General features: G+C 46.2%; 1 protein-coding gene across 1 annotated transcript in view; it reads left to right on the forward strand.

The window, feature by feature from the left end:
* Positions 1-20338, forward strand: part of NCAN (neurocan) — a 51068-nt gene that overhangs the window by 12286 nt on the left and 18444 nt on the right. Inside the window, exons 4-5 of the mRNA XM_066635658.1 lie at positions 296-423; positions 2851-3144. Coding sequence (XP_066491755.1) covers positions 296-423; positions 2851-3144 — 422 coding nt within the window. The remainder of the gene's footprint in view (positions 1-295; positions 424-2850; positions 3145-20338) is intronic.

Here is a 20338-nt window from a genome sequence, read left to right on the forward strand (position 1 = left end):
GGTAACGAAGATTCAGTCTTTCATAAGAACTCTTTGATAAATAAATAAATAAATGCTCCCGGCAAGGTGTGTTCTCTGTTATTTCAACCCCCCACACACACATTCACCCATGCATTTTCTCCTGCACCCTACCTGTATCTTCCCTGGGGCCTTTATTCTCCTATCTTCCTTGCTTCAAAGGCATTTTATTGGCAGAGGGGAATCCAACGACACCCTTTAGCTTGGCGTAGGCTTCTGGGAGAATGTTTGAACATCATCTCTCCTGTCTTCCTCTTCACCCCACCCCACCCGACAGGTACCCCATCACTCTTTCGAGGCCAGGCTGTTATGGAGATCGCAACAGCCTCCCGGGAGTCCGAAGCTATGGCGAGAGGGACACTGAGGAAGTGTATGACGTCTACTGTTACTCGAAAGAGCTTCAAGGCAAGTCACAGATAGAGTATGAAGCCCAACAAGTCACTTCTGGGGTTTAAATGAATTGGTGAGAAGTGAATGAGGTGAAGGGGTCTTCTGTGCTTTATTCATGGCTGTATTTTATTTGCTTCTTTATCTACTACCATCCTTGGTGCATTATGGTGCATTCCAAAGTATGAATGACAGAACCTTGACACCAATGACTTACAATCTACAATGATCTGAATCCCCTTTAGTGTGGGAGAAAGGTGGGAGAAAGATTATGCAAACAAACAAATTTTGCACAAGGGAGACAACAGAGGCAAGAGGGAGTAATGGAGTCAATTCTTTCATATTTTTTTCCCTGAATGCTGTGTGTTTCCAATGATGAAACACGACAAAGCAATCTTGTTGCAATCGTACACATGATAGCATCAATAACTTTTTGTTGCGGTGGTGTTTTGCCAGTGTACTAGAGCACATTTGTGCATTTGTAGAACAGAGCACAAAAAGAATTCTGATGCAGTCATATGTACGATTACTTTTTTGCGGTGTTTTATCAAGGTGCAAGCTGGTGGGGAAAGGTGCACAAGGTGGGGAAAGGTGCAAATTAATCAAAAACTGAGCATGATCCACTTCTGAAATTAATTTTAGAGCACAAAAACATTTTCCTGTTTTAACCAGAATGAAGGAGGAATCAAATACAGCACAGGGCAAAATTCCAAAACAACAGAATTTTCTCATCCCTTTATGGCTATTTTCAGTGGCTCCTGAATGCTTTTTTAATGTAATGGAAGTACCATGAAAACTATCGTAGGCTTCTCTAGAGAGCCCAGAGGGAGAATCATGAGAAGACATCTCTTTGATAGATCAGCTATACTTCGGTCCTTCTTGTCTCTGTTGCAGAAAAGGCCTGCTATAGCAAAGGGTGACATATCTTGGTTTTGCCTTGCTGCTTAAGAAATGAAGATTTTGAAAGCCTCGCTACTCCAGGGTTTAACGTATACCTCTTTCAAGATAAACAAGGTCTAATGGTGAAGGGAGGGAAAACATTTTGAGATAAGTCAGAATGCTTGGAAGGGGTCCTTGCCACAATCAGTATAAGGATACCTTTTCTGCCATAGTGAGGATTCTGAAAAATCCAGTTCTGTGAATTTTCAGCATAGCTCAGCTGAAATGGGGAAACTGGGAATACTCTTGAAATTCACCTTATGGGATTTTGGAGTTCTGAATTACCCTGCCTTGTTTTTCCTTTATCCTGACAGTATGCAGAACACTCTACATGCAAGGTTTTCCAGCAACTTTTGCTTCCTTTAGCTCATTCATGTCTTATCTCCTCCTCTGCATTTACTAATACAAACATGGGAATGGATAAAACACACCAAAAAGCAGTCCTGCTCCAGACAGCTGTATCAAGATCCTTTTTTCGCAGTGATTCACTAATGCACAGAAGTGCATGTGCACATCTGTAAAACACTGTACCAAAAGAATTATATCCATATTGCTTTTCCATGGTACTTTATCGATGCACACATGTGCATCAGTAGTGACAGAGGGAAGTGCATCCATCTTCCAGTTCCGTGCCCCAGTGATTCTTGCAGCCTTTAATAAATCAGTTAACAAAGATCTGCTCTCCTCTACATCCATATCCACAATATAATTCCAACTGATCGTTAATGTGTTATAATTTAATATCACATATATCTTCTCCACCACCACAATCCAATATCTCTGACTCTTAGACATGTCCCCCACAGATATAAAAAGTCCATATCTTCCCACCCATATTTCCAACACATTTCCAAATGTGTTAATTTTCCAGATTCTATTAAACTTTGCAGGGTCAAATGCCACCTGTAGAGAGACTTATATAATGCTTCCTTTGAAGAGAGAGAAACAAAAGCCTGTTTTACAGATCTATGCATTTGGATCCAGGTTTCCTTCGGAATTTCAATTGCCTAGTGTCTTTCCCATAATTATTTATAAAGGTCTGTGTTCTTTCTGTATAACAACTGAAGCTGATATAGCTGCAAATGTGAACCCCTTACAATCTCTTTTTGACTTAGGAAAAGTTCACTCTGTATATATTGTCCTAACTGATAAATTTGAGTTTGAGGCCGTAGCATAGCTGGAGGGGTATAAAATAGTAAGTGCAGGCTCACGAAGACCAGTGTAAGCAGCCCCTCCTTCTTGCCATTGGAGCCATTCAGGCAGCAACAGCACAGCTGTTGGTGAGTGGGAGGGTAAGTGGGAGGGGCAGAACAGGAAATCAGAAAAGCTAGCTGTGGAGGGTGTCAACTGGCTAGTGCCCATGCTGTCATTGAGCACAAACTTCTACTAGAGAAGGGAAAACCATCCATAAATGAAGTGCCACGTGGTAGACGTTCAAGCCACAAACCAGTAGTAAGGTACTTGTGTAAACGCAACTTGAGCATGTCCCTTTCTTCCCTCTTTCAGGAAAGGTGTTTTATGTCTCCAGCCCTGGACGGTTAACATTCCAGGCAGCTCGGAAGTATTGTCTTAGTCGAGGGGCTCAGCTGGCTACTACAGGGCAGTTGTATCTTGCCTGGAGGAAAGGGCTAGACCAGTGTGACCCAGGATGGCTGGCTGATGGAAGTGTTCGCTATCCAATCCAAATCCCACGGAAGAAGTGCGGAGGTGATGAGCCAGGCGTCAGGACAGCCTACCAGTTCCCAAACCGGACAGGTTTCCCCAATCCACTTATGAAGTTTGATGCCTACTGCTTCAAAGGTAAGAACAACTCAGATTTCTCTATCCCATTTTTGTCTTGTTCATCTTGCAAAGGGGGTGAAAAGAGTTATCGCAACATATCCTTACAACCCTGTGAGGTAGGTTAAGCTGAGAGAGAAGGGTGTGGGTGGCACAAGTCTTAGGGTTGTTTCCACTACGATCCTCTGAATTCCTGCTTGGATTTTCGCATTTGTGAAGTGCAACCAATGCATTAGAAGTTCTCCACTGTTCCATTTTTCCTTTCCAATTTTGTGCTGAGAATTTCAGGTGCACAGTTGACAATTCCTCCAATCTGCTTGTGTGTTTTCTCTTCGTCTGAGATGCCATTGAGCTCCTTGAAATGCAGAAACTGGTTTAGATGGCTTTGAAAGGGGATTAGATAAATCCATGGAGGAAGTTGAGAGGCCTGGCGACAGCTTTTCGCTCTGGCTGCTCCATGGATCCTCCATCTTCAGAGGCAGTACAGCCCAAAACAAAGACAAAATGCTGGAAACACCCAACAAAGGAAGACCATCACCTTCACCCCCTGCTTGTGGACTTCCCAGAAACACCTGACCAACCATTGTGAGAAAGAGGACATGTAGGCTGCAGTCCTATCACACTTACCTGGAAGCAGGCCCCACTGAATAAAATAGGAGTTACTTCTGAGTAAACCTCTGTAGGATAGCACTGTGAACCTCTTTGTCCATGTGATCCAGTGTTGTCTACGTTTTCTCACAGCACTCCTTCAGGGGTCTTTCCCAGTCCTGCCAACCGGTAACCTTTTAGCCAGAAATTCTCCAAAACTTTCTGCATGCAAAGCACATATTGAGCAATGGACTTTTCTCTAAACAGAGGACTATCAGAAGCTATCTTCAAACTGAGTCAACCCATCAGTTGCTCTCACCCAGAACTGTCTACTCCAGGGGTGCTCAAACATTTTGGCAGGAGGGCTGCATCATCTCTTTGACACCATGTCGGGGGCCGAAAAAAACCCCCAATTAATTTGCATTTGAAATTTGAATAAATTTACATAAATACATTACAGATGGAACTGATATGAACAAATGAATTTTACTGAACTTTATAATACAAATACACATGAGAACTATAATACAGGCAAAACACATGAGAACTATGAATTTTGAGCAGTATGAACTTTGAGCAGTATGAACTTTCAACGAGAGTGGTGGAGCTGTTGTCTTGATCTCAATAGTTCATTGTAATCTGGTACTAGTTTGGAGGAGCCAATGATCAGTAATGACTTCAAATGCTCATTGGTTAATGTGGACCTGTATTTTGATTTTACATATTTCATTCTTGAAAATGTCTGCTCACAGAGATATGTTGTCCCAAAAATAGAGAGAGATCCACGAGCAAATTCTTTCAAATTTGGGAATTTCTCAGGCTGCAGAGATTTATAGAATTGTGCCAGGTTTCCTTCCTTGTGCCTTGCTCTCAGCAGATCATTTGACTGCAGTTCAGTTATTTCCATTTGGAACCGACCTGGCAGTCTGTCCACATCACAGTCAAAGGGATTCTGAAACATTTTTACTTCTTCTGCGTGAGCATCCAGGTCAGAGAAGCGTTCTGTGAATTGTTTGTGCAGCTCCCTGACTTTTTCTGCAGCAATTGATGATGGAAATGCTGCTCCACTCTCAGCATGCAATTTTGCCCGTGCTCCAAGTTCTGGTGTTGTACATTCCTTCCAAGGAGCAGCAATTTGGACCTGAATGTCTTCACAAGTGAGAAGACATCACCCAGAAAGTAATGCACCACATTTTTTTTCTCAGCCTACAGTAATGGTACGAATGCGAAACTTTAGATATAAATTATTTGAATTTTCAGGAGTGCGCACACAAATTTTTGGTTTCTTCAGACAGATAGCGTAGCTGCAGCAGTGTTTCGAAATGGTGTCTGTAAGTGATGTACGTTACAAGCAGCGTGTCATCATTGAATTTCTCACTGTGGAGAAAGAAACTGTTGGGAACATTCACAAACGTTTGTGTACAGTTTATGGAGAATCTGCAGTCGACAGAAGTACGGTTAGTCGCTGGGCACAGAGGGTGAGGCCATTAGAAGGCGGTTCGGCAGAGCTCCAAGATTTGCAGCGTTCGGGGCGGCCATCCACGGCTGTCACACCTGACAAGACGCAGCTTGCTGATGTGCTCATTCGCGAGGACCGACGCATAATGACTAGGCAGTTGGCACTGAAGCTGTCAATCAGCAAAGGAAGTGTGGATGCAATCATCCGTGCTCTTGATTACTCAAAAGTGTGTGCACGATGGGTAACGTGCTGTCTTACGGTGGACCACAAATCTCTCAGAAAAAACATTTCTTCTGAGTTGCTGAAACATTTCTCAGTTGCTGAAACGGAGTTGCTCCAGTTTCTCAGAACGCTGTGCTCCTGTGTACTGCGAGTATGTCCTCTCATGCTTGGTCTCATAGCGGCGGCGCAAATTGTATTCCTTGAGAACAGCAATGTTCTCATTGCAGATAAGGCACAGGGCTTTCTCAGTGCAGTGTGTGAAAAAGTACTTGGTGCCCCATTCTGGGTTGAGAATACAGCCCTCATTGTCCACTTTTCTCCTCTTTCTATCCATACCAGAGGGAAGTAATGAGACCGCAGTATTGGTAATGTCACTGATGTGTGTGTGCTTTCTCTTTCTCACTCACACACACACACACACACCACAAGAACCTACCTCTTGGCCAGGAAAAAGCATACAGACAAAGCCAGAAATACATGGAGACATGAGCTGACTCTGAGGCAGGATACCCCCACAGATATAACTTGTTCAGAAACAGGCAGGATGTGCCCTGAAGCACACACCTCTTGGCAAGGAAGAAAAAAGGAAAAAGTCAAGGAACACACGGAAACATCCATGACAGAAGAGTGGAGCTAAATACACATTTTTCTGCACAAAACCCCAAAAGAAAGAGGAGAATTTAAAAAAAATTATAAAAGCAGATATATCTGAGGGACGAAACACCAGAGGGGGTGTTGCCCACCGCACATGGCCACAGCAATAGAGCAAGCATTTTAAAAACCAGAGACAGACAATGCAGGGCAGGTGTGCATCTTTTTATCCAGGAAAAGGGGGGTGGGCAGAGGAGGGGAACCACAGGAAAAGTTCCACAACGGAGCAAGCCCATCTTTTGGGCGGGAAGGTTGCAGGCAGCAGTAAAAAAAAAGGAATAAAGTATTTTTAAATATAGACTCACTCTTTGCTTCGCACCAAAGTTATTTAGAAAGGGAGCCTTGTAGGTGAGGCTGGTGGCTGCTGCTGCTGCTTCTGTGGTGGCGCTCGCCCACTCTCCCCAGTACCTGCTGCTGCTGTGCGGCGGCGGCAGCAGCGTCGCTCACCCGTGCTTTGCTGGCGAAGCGCCTGCCTGCCCGCCCGCCCGCCCTCCCTCCCTCCCGGAGGTGGCGACGCAGGTGCTCTGTCTCTCCCTGCTGCTTCAGGCTCCACGTGTTGCCTGGGAGCCTGGCAGGGAAAGACTAGCCCAGCGCATGCGCTCAAGGGCTTTCAGCAATAAGGTAACGCGAGACCTGCAAGACTATAAAAGGCCTTGCGCAGATGCTGGGCTGATCTTTCTCTCGCTGCCGGCAGCGAGGGAAAGACATACTGAGAGCTCACGCGCTGGGTCAGCGCAGGCCACAGTGATTCTTCTGCAGACTGTGTGCCTATTGGAGGCACATGACCCACTTGGGGGCCGGATGGGGACCCACTGCGGGCCGCAACTGGCCCGCGGGCCAGAGTTTGGGCACCTCTGGTCTACTCTCACTGGCCTCCACCCACTATTTCTTAGGCAGGGATCTTTCACAGCTCTGCCACTGGAGCTCTTTTTACCTGGGGGAAAAAAGGTCAACCTTTTCTTTGAAAAGCAGGTGCTCCATCATTGAGAATCGCTTGCTCTTTGATGAGATTTAAAAACAAACAAAAAAAAACCCCTGAATGATGGTGTTTTAAGGTCAAAGCACACTGGAGATTGGAAAACTTTTCCTTCGGCAGGGCTCTGGTGATGTGCGTTCCTCACCCAAAGTGCCTTCGCCTCCCATTCTCCTCTCCTCTAGATGACTCGTTTGGATAATAACTAGAGAGGAACTTTGGAAACAGAAAAAGTTCTAGATTTATGGTACCCATTCAATGGGGGGCCTTGGTCAGGGCCCCGTGAAACTAGCACACAAGTACAAGCACTTTGCGTTATTAAAAAGGAGTTTCAAATGCATCTCTCTCTTTCCTTCTTTCTCTTGCTCTCCCCTTTGCCAAAAGCTTGCTCATAAATCACCCAGCGTTCTTGAACAACGCTCCAGCTACTTTGGCTGACGAGAGGAAAATTGAATCCCAGTGCCCCTGACCGCCTTGCAGCTTTAAGTGCCCAGAATGATTGCACCTTAAATTGCACATTGAAAGCGAGGGGTGGGACAGAGCACATGGAACATAGTGTGACTGAGAAAAGACCCATACATCGCTCAGCAGGAGGGGCCATGCTTTTGGTGTTGAAGATCCCAAGTTTGAACCCTCTGGTCAAAATTGTCTTTGCTCCTGTTTACTGGAAAGACCTCCCACTGGCTAAGAATGCCGAAGAGTAGGTAGTGTAGGAATAGATGAACCATTGGTCTGAGTGGGGCCGGCCCATCCATGCGGCTGACTAAGGTAGCTGCCTCAGGGGAGTACCCACCTACTTTTGACCATTTGCCTGCACTGCCTCGCCTCTTACTTCCTGGATTGGAAAAGGAAGAGGAAATGTGGAGGAGAGGGAGAATGGTGGACTAGAGTGTTGGATGCTCTAGCCCATGACTCTCCTCCAAATTCTTCTTCTGCTCTGTCCCCCTCTTCCTTTCCCAATCCAGAAGGTGAAAGGAGCAGAGGACGGCATATCACCAGGTAAGGGTGGGCAGCTTTTGGCACCTCAGGAACCAGGAGGTCTTTGGCCAACCCTGGGACTGATTCAGCATGAGAAAGTTGCATATGTTTTTAGGAACTTCCATAGTAATGTGTATTACCTCTTTGCAAAGGTGAATCTAGGAGGCTTCAGGATGAAATAGGCCATGTGAGGAACAGGAGAAACAGTTTGAGTTGTGTGGTACAAATCTGTGAATGCACTTCACCCATTTGTGAAGCCTCCAGACCTCTGAAGAGAGGACTTGAAGATCAGTCAAGGGAGTTTGTTTGGAGAAAGAGGTCTGAGGCTGAAAAATGCCCAAAAGCAGAAAAATGGCTTCACTCAAACACAACCACACAACACACATAGAAGGAAGAGAAAGCAACAATCACTAAGCACGCAATCAATTTCATTTTACACAAAACAAACACAAAGAAAATAGTGGGGAATCAGTGGGTTGAAGACTACGCCACAAACCAAGGTTACCTATCCTGTTTCTGCTGGGTTTGAGAACATGACATTGCAGGGCTCATGACAGCAAGGGGACCGGCCATGCAAATCTCTCTGGGTACAAAGGGGTCTCAAAGACAGAAAGAGAGCTAAGAAGTCAACCCTAGCATGCAATGAGGCAGAAGCCTTGAAGGGAGCAGGGGAGTTGAGCTGTCTTTCTTCTTGGAAGAAAGGGACAGAGAAGTGGTCCAAGAGATTAGTCAACTGGCCTGTGATGGTTCAGCATCCATTGGGGAGACAGAGGGAGAGAGAGAGAGACTTGGGAAGGAAAGAGAGCTTCAGGGTGTTACTGTCCTGGTTGCACAGTGGTTCTCGAATGGAGGTTGGAATGCGGGTGGCTTGATGCAGCATCAGTGGGTTAAAGTTCCACAAATGGCCAGCAAGGCAGAATAGCAGGCAGTGGATGGAGAAGCAAAGAACACGAGATTCTACTGCTCAGAGTTTTAAAAATTTTTTACTGCATTAAATCCTGTGGGATCCTTAGATGGAGTGACTCCATCAGGGGATCCTCTGTTGCTGCCCTTGTTTTCCTACCCAGTCGAGGGTGCGGTAGCTAGTATGGGTAGTCTGTTGGTTCATTAGCCTGACTCCTTGAAGGGCCTCCACCATGCTTTGCTTTACAAGAGTTGTTTTTCCAAAACTCAGGAGTCTTAGGTGACTAAGGTTACAAGACACCAAAAATGCTATCCCACCAGGATTTGGAGTGGATTCATCCAAAATTTTGAACTTTGGAAACTCTATTTGAATTTAACGAGTAAAGAAGACTCTGATCAAATTTGGAGTGGTAGGCTCTATGGATCAATGGGGAGGGGGATAATTGCATGGTTCAATGAAAAATGTGGCCTTCTTGTCCTGTGGATCTGTGACCTTTTGCCCTCACTCTGGTAAATAGCCATAGTGCTGGTCTGGTCTCCAGGCAGGCACCAAACACCAAGTACATGTGTTTAAATGTGTGTCTTGAATTAAGCAGAAATAAAACATTGACTATGTAACAAGACAAACCTTTGGTCTGATCCAACAAGGCATTTATGATGTCTGAACACCCCAGGGCAGCAGAAAGCTTTATTTGGGAAGACAAATATTTACTGAGCTCCTGGAATGTTAACATTGCTAGATGACAGGTGGTTTCAGAGGGTCTGTTGCAAACTCAGCAGGTTTAAAACTCTCCTCCTTTCTTTACAGCACAGCAGCCACCCAAGGAACCAGGTGGAGCAGTACCAGGAGATGGCCATGGACAGAGGGACCATGAGCCCATGGATCAAGACTCGGAGGGCAGTCATGATTCCGGAATTGAGAATGTCTTAGTGGAACACGAGGCAGATCTGCCATTGCTGGCTCAGAATGAGCTTTTCCCCAAAGAAAATGATGACTCCATCATGTCAGGAGATTCAAAAGAGTTCCCCCGAGATCCCTACAGTCCCTTGCACAAAGTGGCCATGCCTTTACTGGAAGAGGATGAGCAGCTCCAGCTGGTGACAGTGTTCCCTGCTGGGAGAGAGACATGGCAGGAGAAGACAACTGCTGCAAAGACCCCTCTTTTGAGTGAGGATGAGAAAGATGCACCTCTAAGACCATCGGCATCTCTAGAACCATCCACATTCTCTTTCCCAGATGCGCCAGATGATCATCAACAGCTCAGTGTGGTTGATCAAGTTCCAACCCTTGAGACCAGGCACCATGACACTAGTGAGTTAGGCACCACTGAAGAGGTGGTCAACATCAACCAAACACTTCGAGAGTCCGCTTCTATGGTTACAGAAGACCTGCCTTTGGAAAAGATCACCCAACCCATTCATCTAACCTGGCTACAAGGGACAATTCATCGATTGGTCCCACAGGGAACTGCATCACCCAGCCTGCAGCAGCCCATCCATACCCACTTCCCTAAGGGACACTCTGCAATTCCAAGCATCACTCCTGCCCTGACTCTGCATGGAGAGCACCCCGTTGCCACTGCAGTGACACCAGCTTTTGCCGGCTTCCCCGAATCAACCCGGAAAAGCATTTATACTGGACTGAATGGCCGTTATTTTCAGCAACGGCGAGATGAGCCCAATGTTCATGGGGACATGGAAGGCAAGTCTGTACCACCCACCACACTTTCTGTCTTGGCACTGGCGGTGGACAGGATGGCAGACAACTCCATCGAGGTCTCGGATAGAGAAGATCCAAACCCCGCTCGGAGTGGTGATGTGAGCTACTCGCTCTCCAGTGACATGGAGGAGAACAGTAAGTAAATCTGGCCATTTCATTTTTATGTTCTTTACAATCTTCTTTTATCAAACCCATCAATTCCATTTTTACGACCCATCTCTAGATATTTAATGTGTGAAATCATCTTGTTCTGAGTGCCACTTAGAAAGAGTGTTTTAGGACCTTGCTCCATGTATCCTTCCTCCAGTCTGTGAGTTTGTCCCTCACCGCATCTGCTAAACTGTTGCAAAGTGCCTTTTATTGGCTCATGTTCCTATTCTTCTGAGACTTGAACCAGCTGCTAGGGGAAAAAACAGGGGAGGACCGTGTCCACATTCCCCCAGAGGCAAAAGGCCAGGCCAGAGGTGTCAAATTTGTTTCATACAGAGGGCCAAAGTTAGCATTCAGGGCACCTGCTGAGGGCCGGAAGTGATGTCATTAAGCAGAAAGTGACAACGTTAAGCAGCAGATGGCCACAAATCAGCACTTTGTTCTCACAAAGAAACTCATTAGCTGCAAATTACAGAAGAGAAAATACACAAATCTCGATCATATTTCAAGATATGGATGAGCCCAATTTTCATGTAGGCTTCCCTTTCAGCAGTAACACCCCAGCACTGCTCAGCAGCTGAGAGCTAGAGGGCCGGATAAAAAAGCTTCTAGGGGCTGCACCCGACCCCCAGGCCTTATGTTTGACACCCCTGGGCAAGGGTCTGTTGGAATTTAGGATGCCACTCAAAGCATTTTTGACCTGGTCCAATCAGGTTATCCCTCATATTGTTTAAATGCTCTGGTACCACCTGTTTAGTTGCAGTGATCATTCTCCATGATCAGAATCCATAACTAGTGCAGCAATTTTCATCCTTTTTCATCTTGTGGAACACTGGCAAGGCACTAAAATTATCGAGGCACACCATCAGTTTTTTGACACTGACGTGGCATGCCGCACAGCCAGTGGGAGGCTCACATCCCCCAATGGTCCTACTAATAAAAGACCCTCCCCCAAAATCCCATAGCACAGCCACAGACCATTCACAGCATACCAGTCACTGCTCTGGGGACAAACAACAGGGGAAGACCAATAGCTTCCTGTCCCAGATGCATCTGGCTAGCCACTGTTGGAAACAGAACACTGGGCTAGATGGAAGCCTGGCTTACCCTTTTCCTGATGCTTGGAACTCCCTCACAGATTTCCTGGGATTTGATGGTTCCTTCACTCTCCTCAAATCGTGATGCCTTTGGCTTAAGATCATAAGAAATGGAGCCCTGCTGGATCAGGCCAAAGGCCCATCTAGTCCAGCTTCCTATATCTCACAGTGGCCCACAAATGTCCCAGGGAGCACACAAGACAACCCCTAACAATGGCTTAACCCCTAACAATGCCTACATTCCACTGTGCTTATCCATCTGGTACTGCCTCTCCTTTTCCAAGTCTCCCTTCATTCCTCCACTTGAGATTTACACTGTAAGCTCTTCAGGGCAAGGGCCCATCTCATTTTGAGCATATTATTCTATCAAGTGACTGGTTAGAAGACTTCGGCTGTGGAAGCCTCAGTTCAAATTCCCATCCAGCCATAAAGATCACTCTGATGATTTTGGATCAAGATTGGACTTCTCCCTCAGTCTAAACTACTTCACAGGGTTGTTGTAAAGACAAAGTGGGATAGCCCAGATCAAGTATACTACCTTGAACCCAGTGCAGGAAGGGTGGGATAGAAAGGTTGATGATGAGAAATATTATTTATCATTATAATTACATCAGTAGGACATGGTTATTATTAATATTATAATTTCAGTTACTTCGTGCTGTGGTGGGTTATCCCTCCCTGGAAGTATTCAAGCAGAACTTCAACAGGCACATTTTGGAGATGTTCTAGGAAGGATTTTCTTGCTTCAAGTAGGAGATTGGACTAAATCGCCTTAGAGGTCCCTTTCAGTTCTGTGATTCTATGATTATGACTAAACCAGGAAGACATTTCTCATAAGATGAACCCAAACTTATCTTCTTTGAGGCATGTGAAAATCTCCCAGCTCCTTCACATGCCCATGTGCACTTCATAACATAAATCATTTCACTGGTGAAGAGCTAATGAAAACCCAATCAAAGTTTGAGGCAATTTGGGGCAGTGGTTAGAGCTTTGGATTAGGGCCTGGGAAACCAAGGGTTCATTCCCCACTTCATGGTTAGCTATAAAACTATTTGGGTGGCCTTGAGCCAATTGCCATCCCTCAGTCTAGGCTACTTCCCAGGATGTTTTGAGCAACAAAAGGGGGAGAGAACAATGTGTACTACCTGTGCTCCTGCTGGGGGGCGGGGCACACACGGATGGAATATAAAAGCATAAAATTAGGACAAGAATATAACAGCCCTGCTTTCATACGAAGGATTACAGTCCCCTCCTTGAACTACATACTGCAGAAAGTCTCTCCATCCATTGTGCTGTATTCATTTACTCAAGAATCATTTCTCTCACTCTGTTTGAAAAGCCAAGAAGGTTGTACGTTCTTTGGATGTGCTGGAAGAACATCAAGTGTCCTGCAATCTGTTGTTCTTACTCACAGTTCAACATGGGCCTCACCTGCTGCGCACTGCCATAGTGCTCAAGGTGGCATGTGTTTGCACTAAAGACAAGGGGCATCTGAACACCCAGGGTTGATGCCAGGGTCCAGCAAACCTGGGAGGTGCAAAGAATTCAAGGACCCCTGTGCACACACAAACTCCCCTTCCAACTGACTGTCATCATCCTCTCTCCAATGCACAGGCTTGGAGGTGAGGATAGATGGGTGGTTCCTCTCACCCTCTCCACACTGGCATGCTCCAAATAGCAACAGAGCTTCCTTCACTGCTTGGAGCACCCTAGCCATGAGCTACACATGGCCTTAGAGTCACCACATGACTGGATTTTCCTAAGCAAATGGGCACAAGCCTATTGGTGCTTAATGATGCTGAAACAAGCATGGATTTAGGCACTTTCCAGCTGTTGCAAAAAGTGACATGCCAGAGCACACACTCTGGCTACTGCTGCTGAAAATGGTGAGCAACTGGCTCCATGCACCAGTGGATGGCAAATGCCCACCAGCACTGATGAGCATATGCAGTGGGAGGTGGGTGGGTGGAATGGGGCAGAGTGTAGGCAGAACGAGGTAGTGACTGGGGTGGGGGGAAGAGTGAATCTGGACCAAAAAAGGAGCAGTTTTGGTGGCAGCGATGCATGCCAAAACCTAACCCCCTTCCCAGATTCAATCAGCCTTCCTGGGTCCATGCAGACTTGTGCCATTGATATAACTAGAGCAGGTTCAAATAGACTTGGCAGGCTGGCACAGGCTTACCCCAGGGCAATGGAGCAAATGTTTACTTACCCTAAGCAGGTCTCCGGAGGCCGAAACTCCCCTGTGGGATGCAGCAGATACCATGTTGGAGGGAGTTAGGGTGGATTGGGCAGTTGGAGGCTGCTGTCACTCCCACAGCAACCAATGAGGGAATGGGGCAGCCAGGCCCTGAAGATTTGATGGACTTCCGGCACACAGGTAGACACATCCTCTGGGACCAGCTCTGCAAGCATCCAATGCCAGGATTAATTTCTGGAACTGTGGGATGACAGCTGCACCTTGAAGAATGACAACTATTGCAACTCACACTAATGTCATTTCAACAAGGTGTCATCCCCAAGTGGCAAACATCAGGACAGTGGCTTGCCAGGGACCAAAAAACCTGAACTGGGTGAACTGGGAAAGCTCGTGCATGCTCTGTTCTGTGGAATACCACAGAATGCAAGGCAAGGCATTCCAGAGGGGGGCTGGCTCTGTTTTTGTTTTCAGATGTGTTTATTGCATTCTAATAGACCCACCCAAAAGTCAAAATATACCCATTAAAGCAACGAGCAGAAGAAAAGGAAAACATTGAATAATCAAGGACAGCTTCCAGAAAATAACTGTTCCTGATGAAAAGGGACGATTGCCATTACACCGCCACGACAGAGAGGCTCATGGTCCTACCGTTCCCCCACTAAACCCTTTCCTATTCAGGATCTCCTGGTCTTGAGTCTTTCATCTCCATCACCCTGAACCAACTGCCACCACCACCACCATCAAAATGCCGCCACCCCAACCACACTAGGGGGCCGTCGGTGCCAATTAACGCGTGTTTGCAGCCTGATGTAATGCACTTATGCATAATTCCTGCCAAAAAGCGTTAACGCCAATTAGGCGAGCACGCTCGGTCTCTGCAGACAGGAGTTATTTTGCAAATATGCGTAATTTTGACACTCAGAGCTGCACGAAGAGTTTTGCAAATCATCTCCAGTGGGTTATACTCAAATTAGGGGGGAAAAAAATAACCAAAGCTGCCCCCCCCAAAAAAAAACCTCAGCTGTTGCGATATTGGTCTGTAGGCAGCCTCAAGACTAGTCAGGTACAAGTCCCCAGGATCAGGGCTGGAGGGAGGGAGAAAATAGTCAGTTGCAACTAAGGAGAGGGACATGATAGCAGTTTATGAAATTATGCTTAGTGCGGAGATTGTGAAGATAGGTTTTTCTCCCCCCTCATAATACTGGAACCTGAAATCTGCTTGGCAGGAGATTTAGAATGGACAAAAGGATCTTCTTCACACAGTGCATAATGTATCTATGGAACTCACTGCCACAAGATATGATGACGGTGTCCACTAGCTAGGATGGCTTGAAAAGAGGATGAGAGAAATTCATAGAGGACATGACTGCTAGTTGTGCTGGCTGCATGCTATCTCCAGATTCAGTGTTACAGTGCCTCTGAATACCAGTTATGGGGGAGCAATGGCAGGAGGGTAGTATGCCTTTGTATGCTGCTTGTGGATGTCCTAGAAGCAGCTGATGGGAAGCAGAATGCTAGAGTAGGTGGCCTGATCAGCAAGTCTTTGCTGAGTATAATGTCAAGCACAGACCAAACCTGGTATAGATGTTTTCTGAGCACTAGCCAATCAGGCAAAGGGGTGAGCAAATTTACACCATTCTGTTGCTTCGTTGTGTCTCTTATTCCATCTGCCAGTCCTCTAGAATTCTGCTTTAATTAGGAGAATTTCTAAAATTAATTCTGAAAATTGGAGAAGGCACAGTGCTTTGCAATTTTTAAGTCCTTCAGTTCACTGGCTTTTATCCCCCTCATCCTACATCATGAAGGTGTACATAGATAATACAAATAAAATAGCAGTTCCAGTATGGTTTTGTATCTTGTTGCATCCAGGGTTTTGACTGTTTTTGCAGTGTTTACCAATGTGTACATGCACCCCAGCATATTACATGCATATGGACACACATGCACACACAATAATTTTGATAGAACTGTACATACCAACCACATCGAGATTGCTTTTTTGTCATGTTTTATCCATGAATTTGTAGACTTTGGTAATGTCAGAGAGTGGAAAAGACATAAACAAGTGGAAGTAAAGGGAAACTGAGGCAAACTGCACATAGGGAACATTCTAAAAAAATGGCTGTTAAAAAAGAAACTGAACAATAGGGAATTCCTAAAGTATTGGTCCTGCTTTGAAAACAAACTCAGGGAATTTGGAACTCTATAACCAAGGGAAGAATCTGGACAAGGAGAATTTTGAAAGCAACCCTAGACTCCGGGATGCCAGTGTCAGCGTGGACGGACAGAGTCACCCTGACTTCTGAAAGAAAAGCAGAACTCTGGGACCCTTTTGATCAACAGCCCTGAATAGCTCAGCACATATTAGGGTCTGAGTCTGGTCCAACAAGAAGCTGACGGAACATACCAAGATCCAGGTCTACAGAGCTTGCGTCCTGAGTACACTTCTGTACTGCAGCGAGTCATGGACTCTTCGCTCACAACAGGAGAGGAAACTGAGCGCTTTCCACATGCGCTGACTCCGACGCATCCTCGGCATCACCTGGCAGGACAAAGTTCCAAACAACACAATCCTGGAACGTGCTGGAATCCCTAGCATGTATTCACTGCTGAAACAGAGACGCCTGCGTTGGCTCGGTCATGTCGTGAGAATGGATGATGGCCGGATCCCAAAGGATCTCCTCTATGGAGAACTCGTGCAAGGAAAGCGCCCTACAGGTAGACCACAGCTGCGATACAAGGACATCTGCAAGAGGGATCTGAAGGCCTTAGGGATGGACCTCAACAAGTGGGAAACCCTGGCCTCTGAGCGGCCCGCTTGGAGGCAGGCTGTGCAGCATGGCCTTTCCCAGTTTGAAGAGACACTTTGCCAACAGTCTGAGGCTAAGAGGCAAAGAAGGAAGGCCCATAGCCAGGGAGACAGACCAGGGACAGACTGCACTTGCTCCCGGTGTGGAAGGGATTGTCACTCCCGGATTGGCCTTTTCAGCCACACTAGACGCTGTGCCAGAACCACCTTTCAGAGCACGATACCATAGTCTTTCGAGACTGAAGGTTGCCAATACAAAATTAGGGTCCGATGACAGTTGGTCTTCATCCCCCTCACAGTTTGTTTTTAGGGACCACGGGACGTACTGGTTGCTGATCCAAGGACCCAATGGCAAATATTGTGGCCTAAGGTCCAGAAGCATCTGGCCACCCACTGTTGGAAACCAGTTGCGTGGCTAGAACTTTTGGCCTGATCCAGCCGGGCTCCTCTGACATTTCTTCAGAGCCTTCAAATATTATGTACTGATTGCTGGAAGAACAGCTCCAAGACTTAATTCTCAGCCTCTGCCTCCCTCTTCAATCACATCCCTCCCACATTGCACTCTCCTCTTCCCAAGCTGGTGGCCCATCTCAGGCCAACTCCCTTTGTTGCCGTAGAAACTGCCTCCATTCCCTTGCCCACCTTTCCCCTTTCCTGCACTTTGATTCTACCCCCCCCCCCCCATCTACTCATCCCACTGCTCCAATTCTCTCACACAGCACAAGACCTAAACCCCCAGCAAGGCTATCTTGGAAATCCCCCCCCCCTTAGTTCAGAGGGTCGTAGCAGCAAGGAGCCACCGCTAATGAGGAGGCAGTTGCCATGGTAACCACACCAGGATGCTCCCTGGCATTGCAACCCATTATTCAGTCCATATGATAAGATCGTTTGAGGAAACTGTGCAACTGAGCTGGCAGGCACTGTTCTCAGAGCTTATTAACAGCTGAATGAATGGGGGGGGAGTGTTGAAGGTTGGGTGGCAATATTTAAAATCTCCTATTTTATTCTGCCATCTTTCCTATTTTGCATAATTTGTGTTGAATTAAACTATTTAGCATAAATTATTCTTGTTTTGCTTCTCTTGGAGAGGGGGTGTGAATGATTCAGAATGTCAACAGCCTTCCTTCTGGCCATTAGAAATCTTATGCAGATACACATCTCTGGCTTCTGAGGCATTACCCATGCTCCTTTTTCCAACTTTGCATGAGGACTAGAAACACAATCGTTTTGTATTTTTCAAAAACAGCAGCTGAGATTCTCAAGAACTACCTGAGCTTTTTCAGTGCTCCAATAGAATCAGGGCATGCACACAGCTCTATAACTTTCTGTGGCAAACGTTTGTAGAGTCATTTTCTGGTTGTTGTTGATGATAATGACCACCCTGAAAAGTTCATACTGCGAAGTCGAGATATAAGTGCTACCATATATATGGAGGCACTAGAAATAAAATTGTTGCTGTTCTTTTCATATAGTGCTTCAAATTTAGAGGTTGTACAGTGATTACGTTCCAAAGAACAAGCACAGTCCACAAGCATCAAGGCTAAAAATGTTCCTCACTCTCTCAAGTATGTCTTCTCATGAAGACTAGAAAATTGATATTTCATTAACAAGAACAGAAATTTTCGAGAAAGATGACAGCACAAATGCTTTTTCAATGCCCCTGCAGAATTGGGGAAAGCACCCGGCTTTGCAAATTGGCATGGCAAAAGTTTATTTTAATTATATTTAATTGACTCGTTATGCAAAAGGTAGGTTCTGTACAATGTGAGTGACATCCAATCCTATGCACACCTCCCAATGGCAATGCACTGGTGCTAAGGGCTGTAAAGTGCTCTGACAGTGTACCACTTAGTGCGCTGCCGGCTGTATGGGCTGTATGAGCCTGAGCCTTCCCACCCACTCCAACACTTCTCCCACCACTCGCACAAAATCAACAGGATGGGAAGGGGGATAGGCAGATCGGATCCAGCAGGGGGCAGGATCAGCGGCGCTCTTTTTGACCCAATCTCAGGTGCAGGTCCACACCCTATTTAGCTAGCGTAGGTCTGAGTTGACCACAGAAGCTTAACAAATGTTCAAGGATACCTCTTGTTCCCTCCTCCAAAGGATGCAGCGGTTACCATTTTGGCACTGCTGCAATGGCAGGGTGTGTGTGTGTGTGTGTGTGTGTGTGTGTGTGTGTGTGTGTGTGTGTGTGTAAATGGATAGGACTGAACTGTCAAACAAAAAGATCCTGCACCCGTGCTTTTTATTTAAAAGGTTCTAGTTACCAGCGTTTTTTCAAGCATATGTTTACACTCCTGAGGGTTTGATCTTGATCTTTAAAAAGAAAAAAATCTATGAGGTTCTTGTGGCAGTAAATCCATCCTCACTTTTATCATTTATTTCTTATAGTTTAAAAAAATATTTTATTATTTTTCATACACTGCCTCCAAAGCTAGACACCGTACGATTAAAAAAACCCTATTGTTGAAAGAGATTTTATTATTTGCAATCCTGTAAAGAACCTTTCTGACATTAACCAGTTTTCTCGCATGTGACTTTCTGACTCTCTTTTGTTCATCCTCCATTAATGGCTTGTTTCTCCGTACAGGGCTGCCAGCAGCTGAGAATCAAGGCCACCAAGAAATGACCTTCCCGCCCACCTCCCACTCACAGAGAGATACCAGTGCTGAAAAGACTGGTCAAGGACACCTAGCCCCCTCCTCACCAGAGAGCCAAGAGGGAGCCCCCCAAACAGAACAAGGACTTTCTGATACATCGTCACTAGCCATGGCCAACAGGCTTCTTCAGCCCCAGGAGGTTGCCATGACAACAGGAAACGAACCAGGCAACGTCTCTGAGGAGACCAGCATCCGAGGTGACTATCCTCATGGGCTGATGCAGACTGGAGAAAATGATGATTGTTTCTCTGGCCATGGAATGGTTACCCCAGCAATGCCACACATGTCCTCCAGTCCTCAGCCCCAGAGGCATGAGCCTCAGCCCAGTGAGGGGAGCGCAGAGTCCGATTATGAGTCTCAAGAAAGTCTAGACAAGGCTGTGAACTTCATGGAGGAGGTTTCAGGGCCTCGTTTGGAAGCCCAGGAACAAATGGATCCAGAAGCTCCATATTCCATGAAACAGCAGAGTGAGGCCCACGTGCTCACAGAAAACACAGAAGAGGAAGCCATCTTAAAACAGGCCAACCAACACTCAGAGGACCTGGCTGAGATGAGGGGGGAAGGAGCTGTCACCCTTGCAATGGAGGACATTCCCTCCCCGGCACCGGACCATATTTTCCCACATGTTGCTCAGCTTCTATCCATTGAACCCGATAGGTGGCTAGCAACTGATGTCATCAAAGATAGTAAGGAGGCCACAACATCCGTGATGCTCCAGGAAGCTGAGGAGAATACAACCCTAGCTCCCCAGAATGGCTCCTCCATGCTCACTGAGGTATTGGATCTTTCCGAGCCAACAGAT

Source organism: Tiliqua scincoides, chromosome 8, assembly GCF_035046505.1.
Source record: "Tiliqua scincoides isolate rTilSci1 chromosome 8, rTilSci1.hap2, whole genome shotgun sequence".
Lineage (NCBI taxonomy): Eukaryota > Metazoa > Chordata > Lepidosauria > Squamata > Scincidae > Tiliqua > Tiliqua scincoides.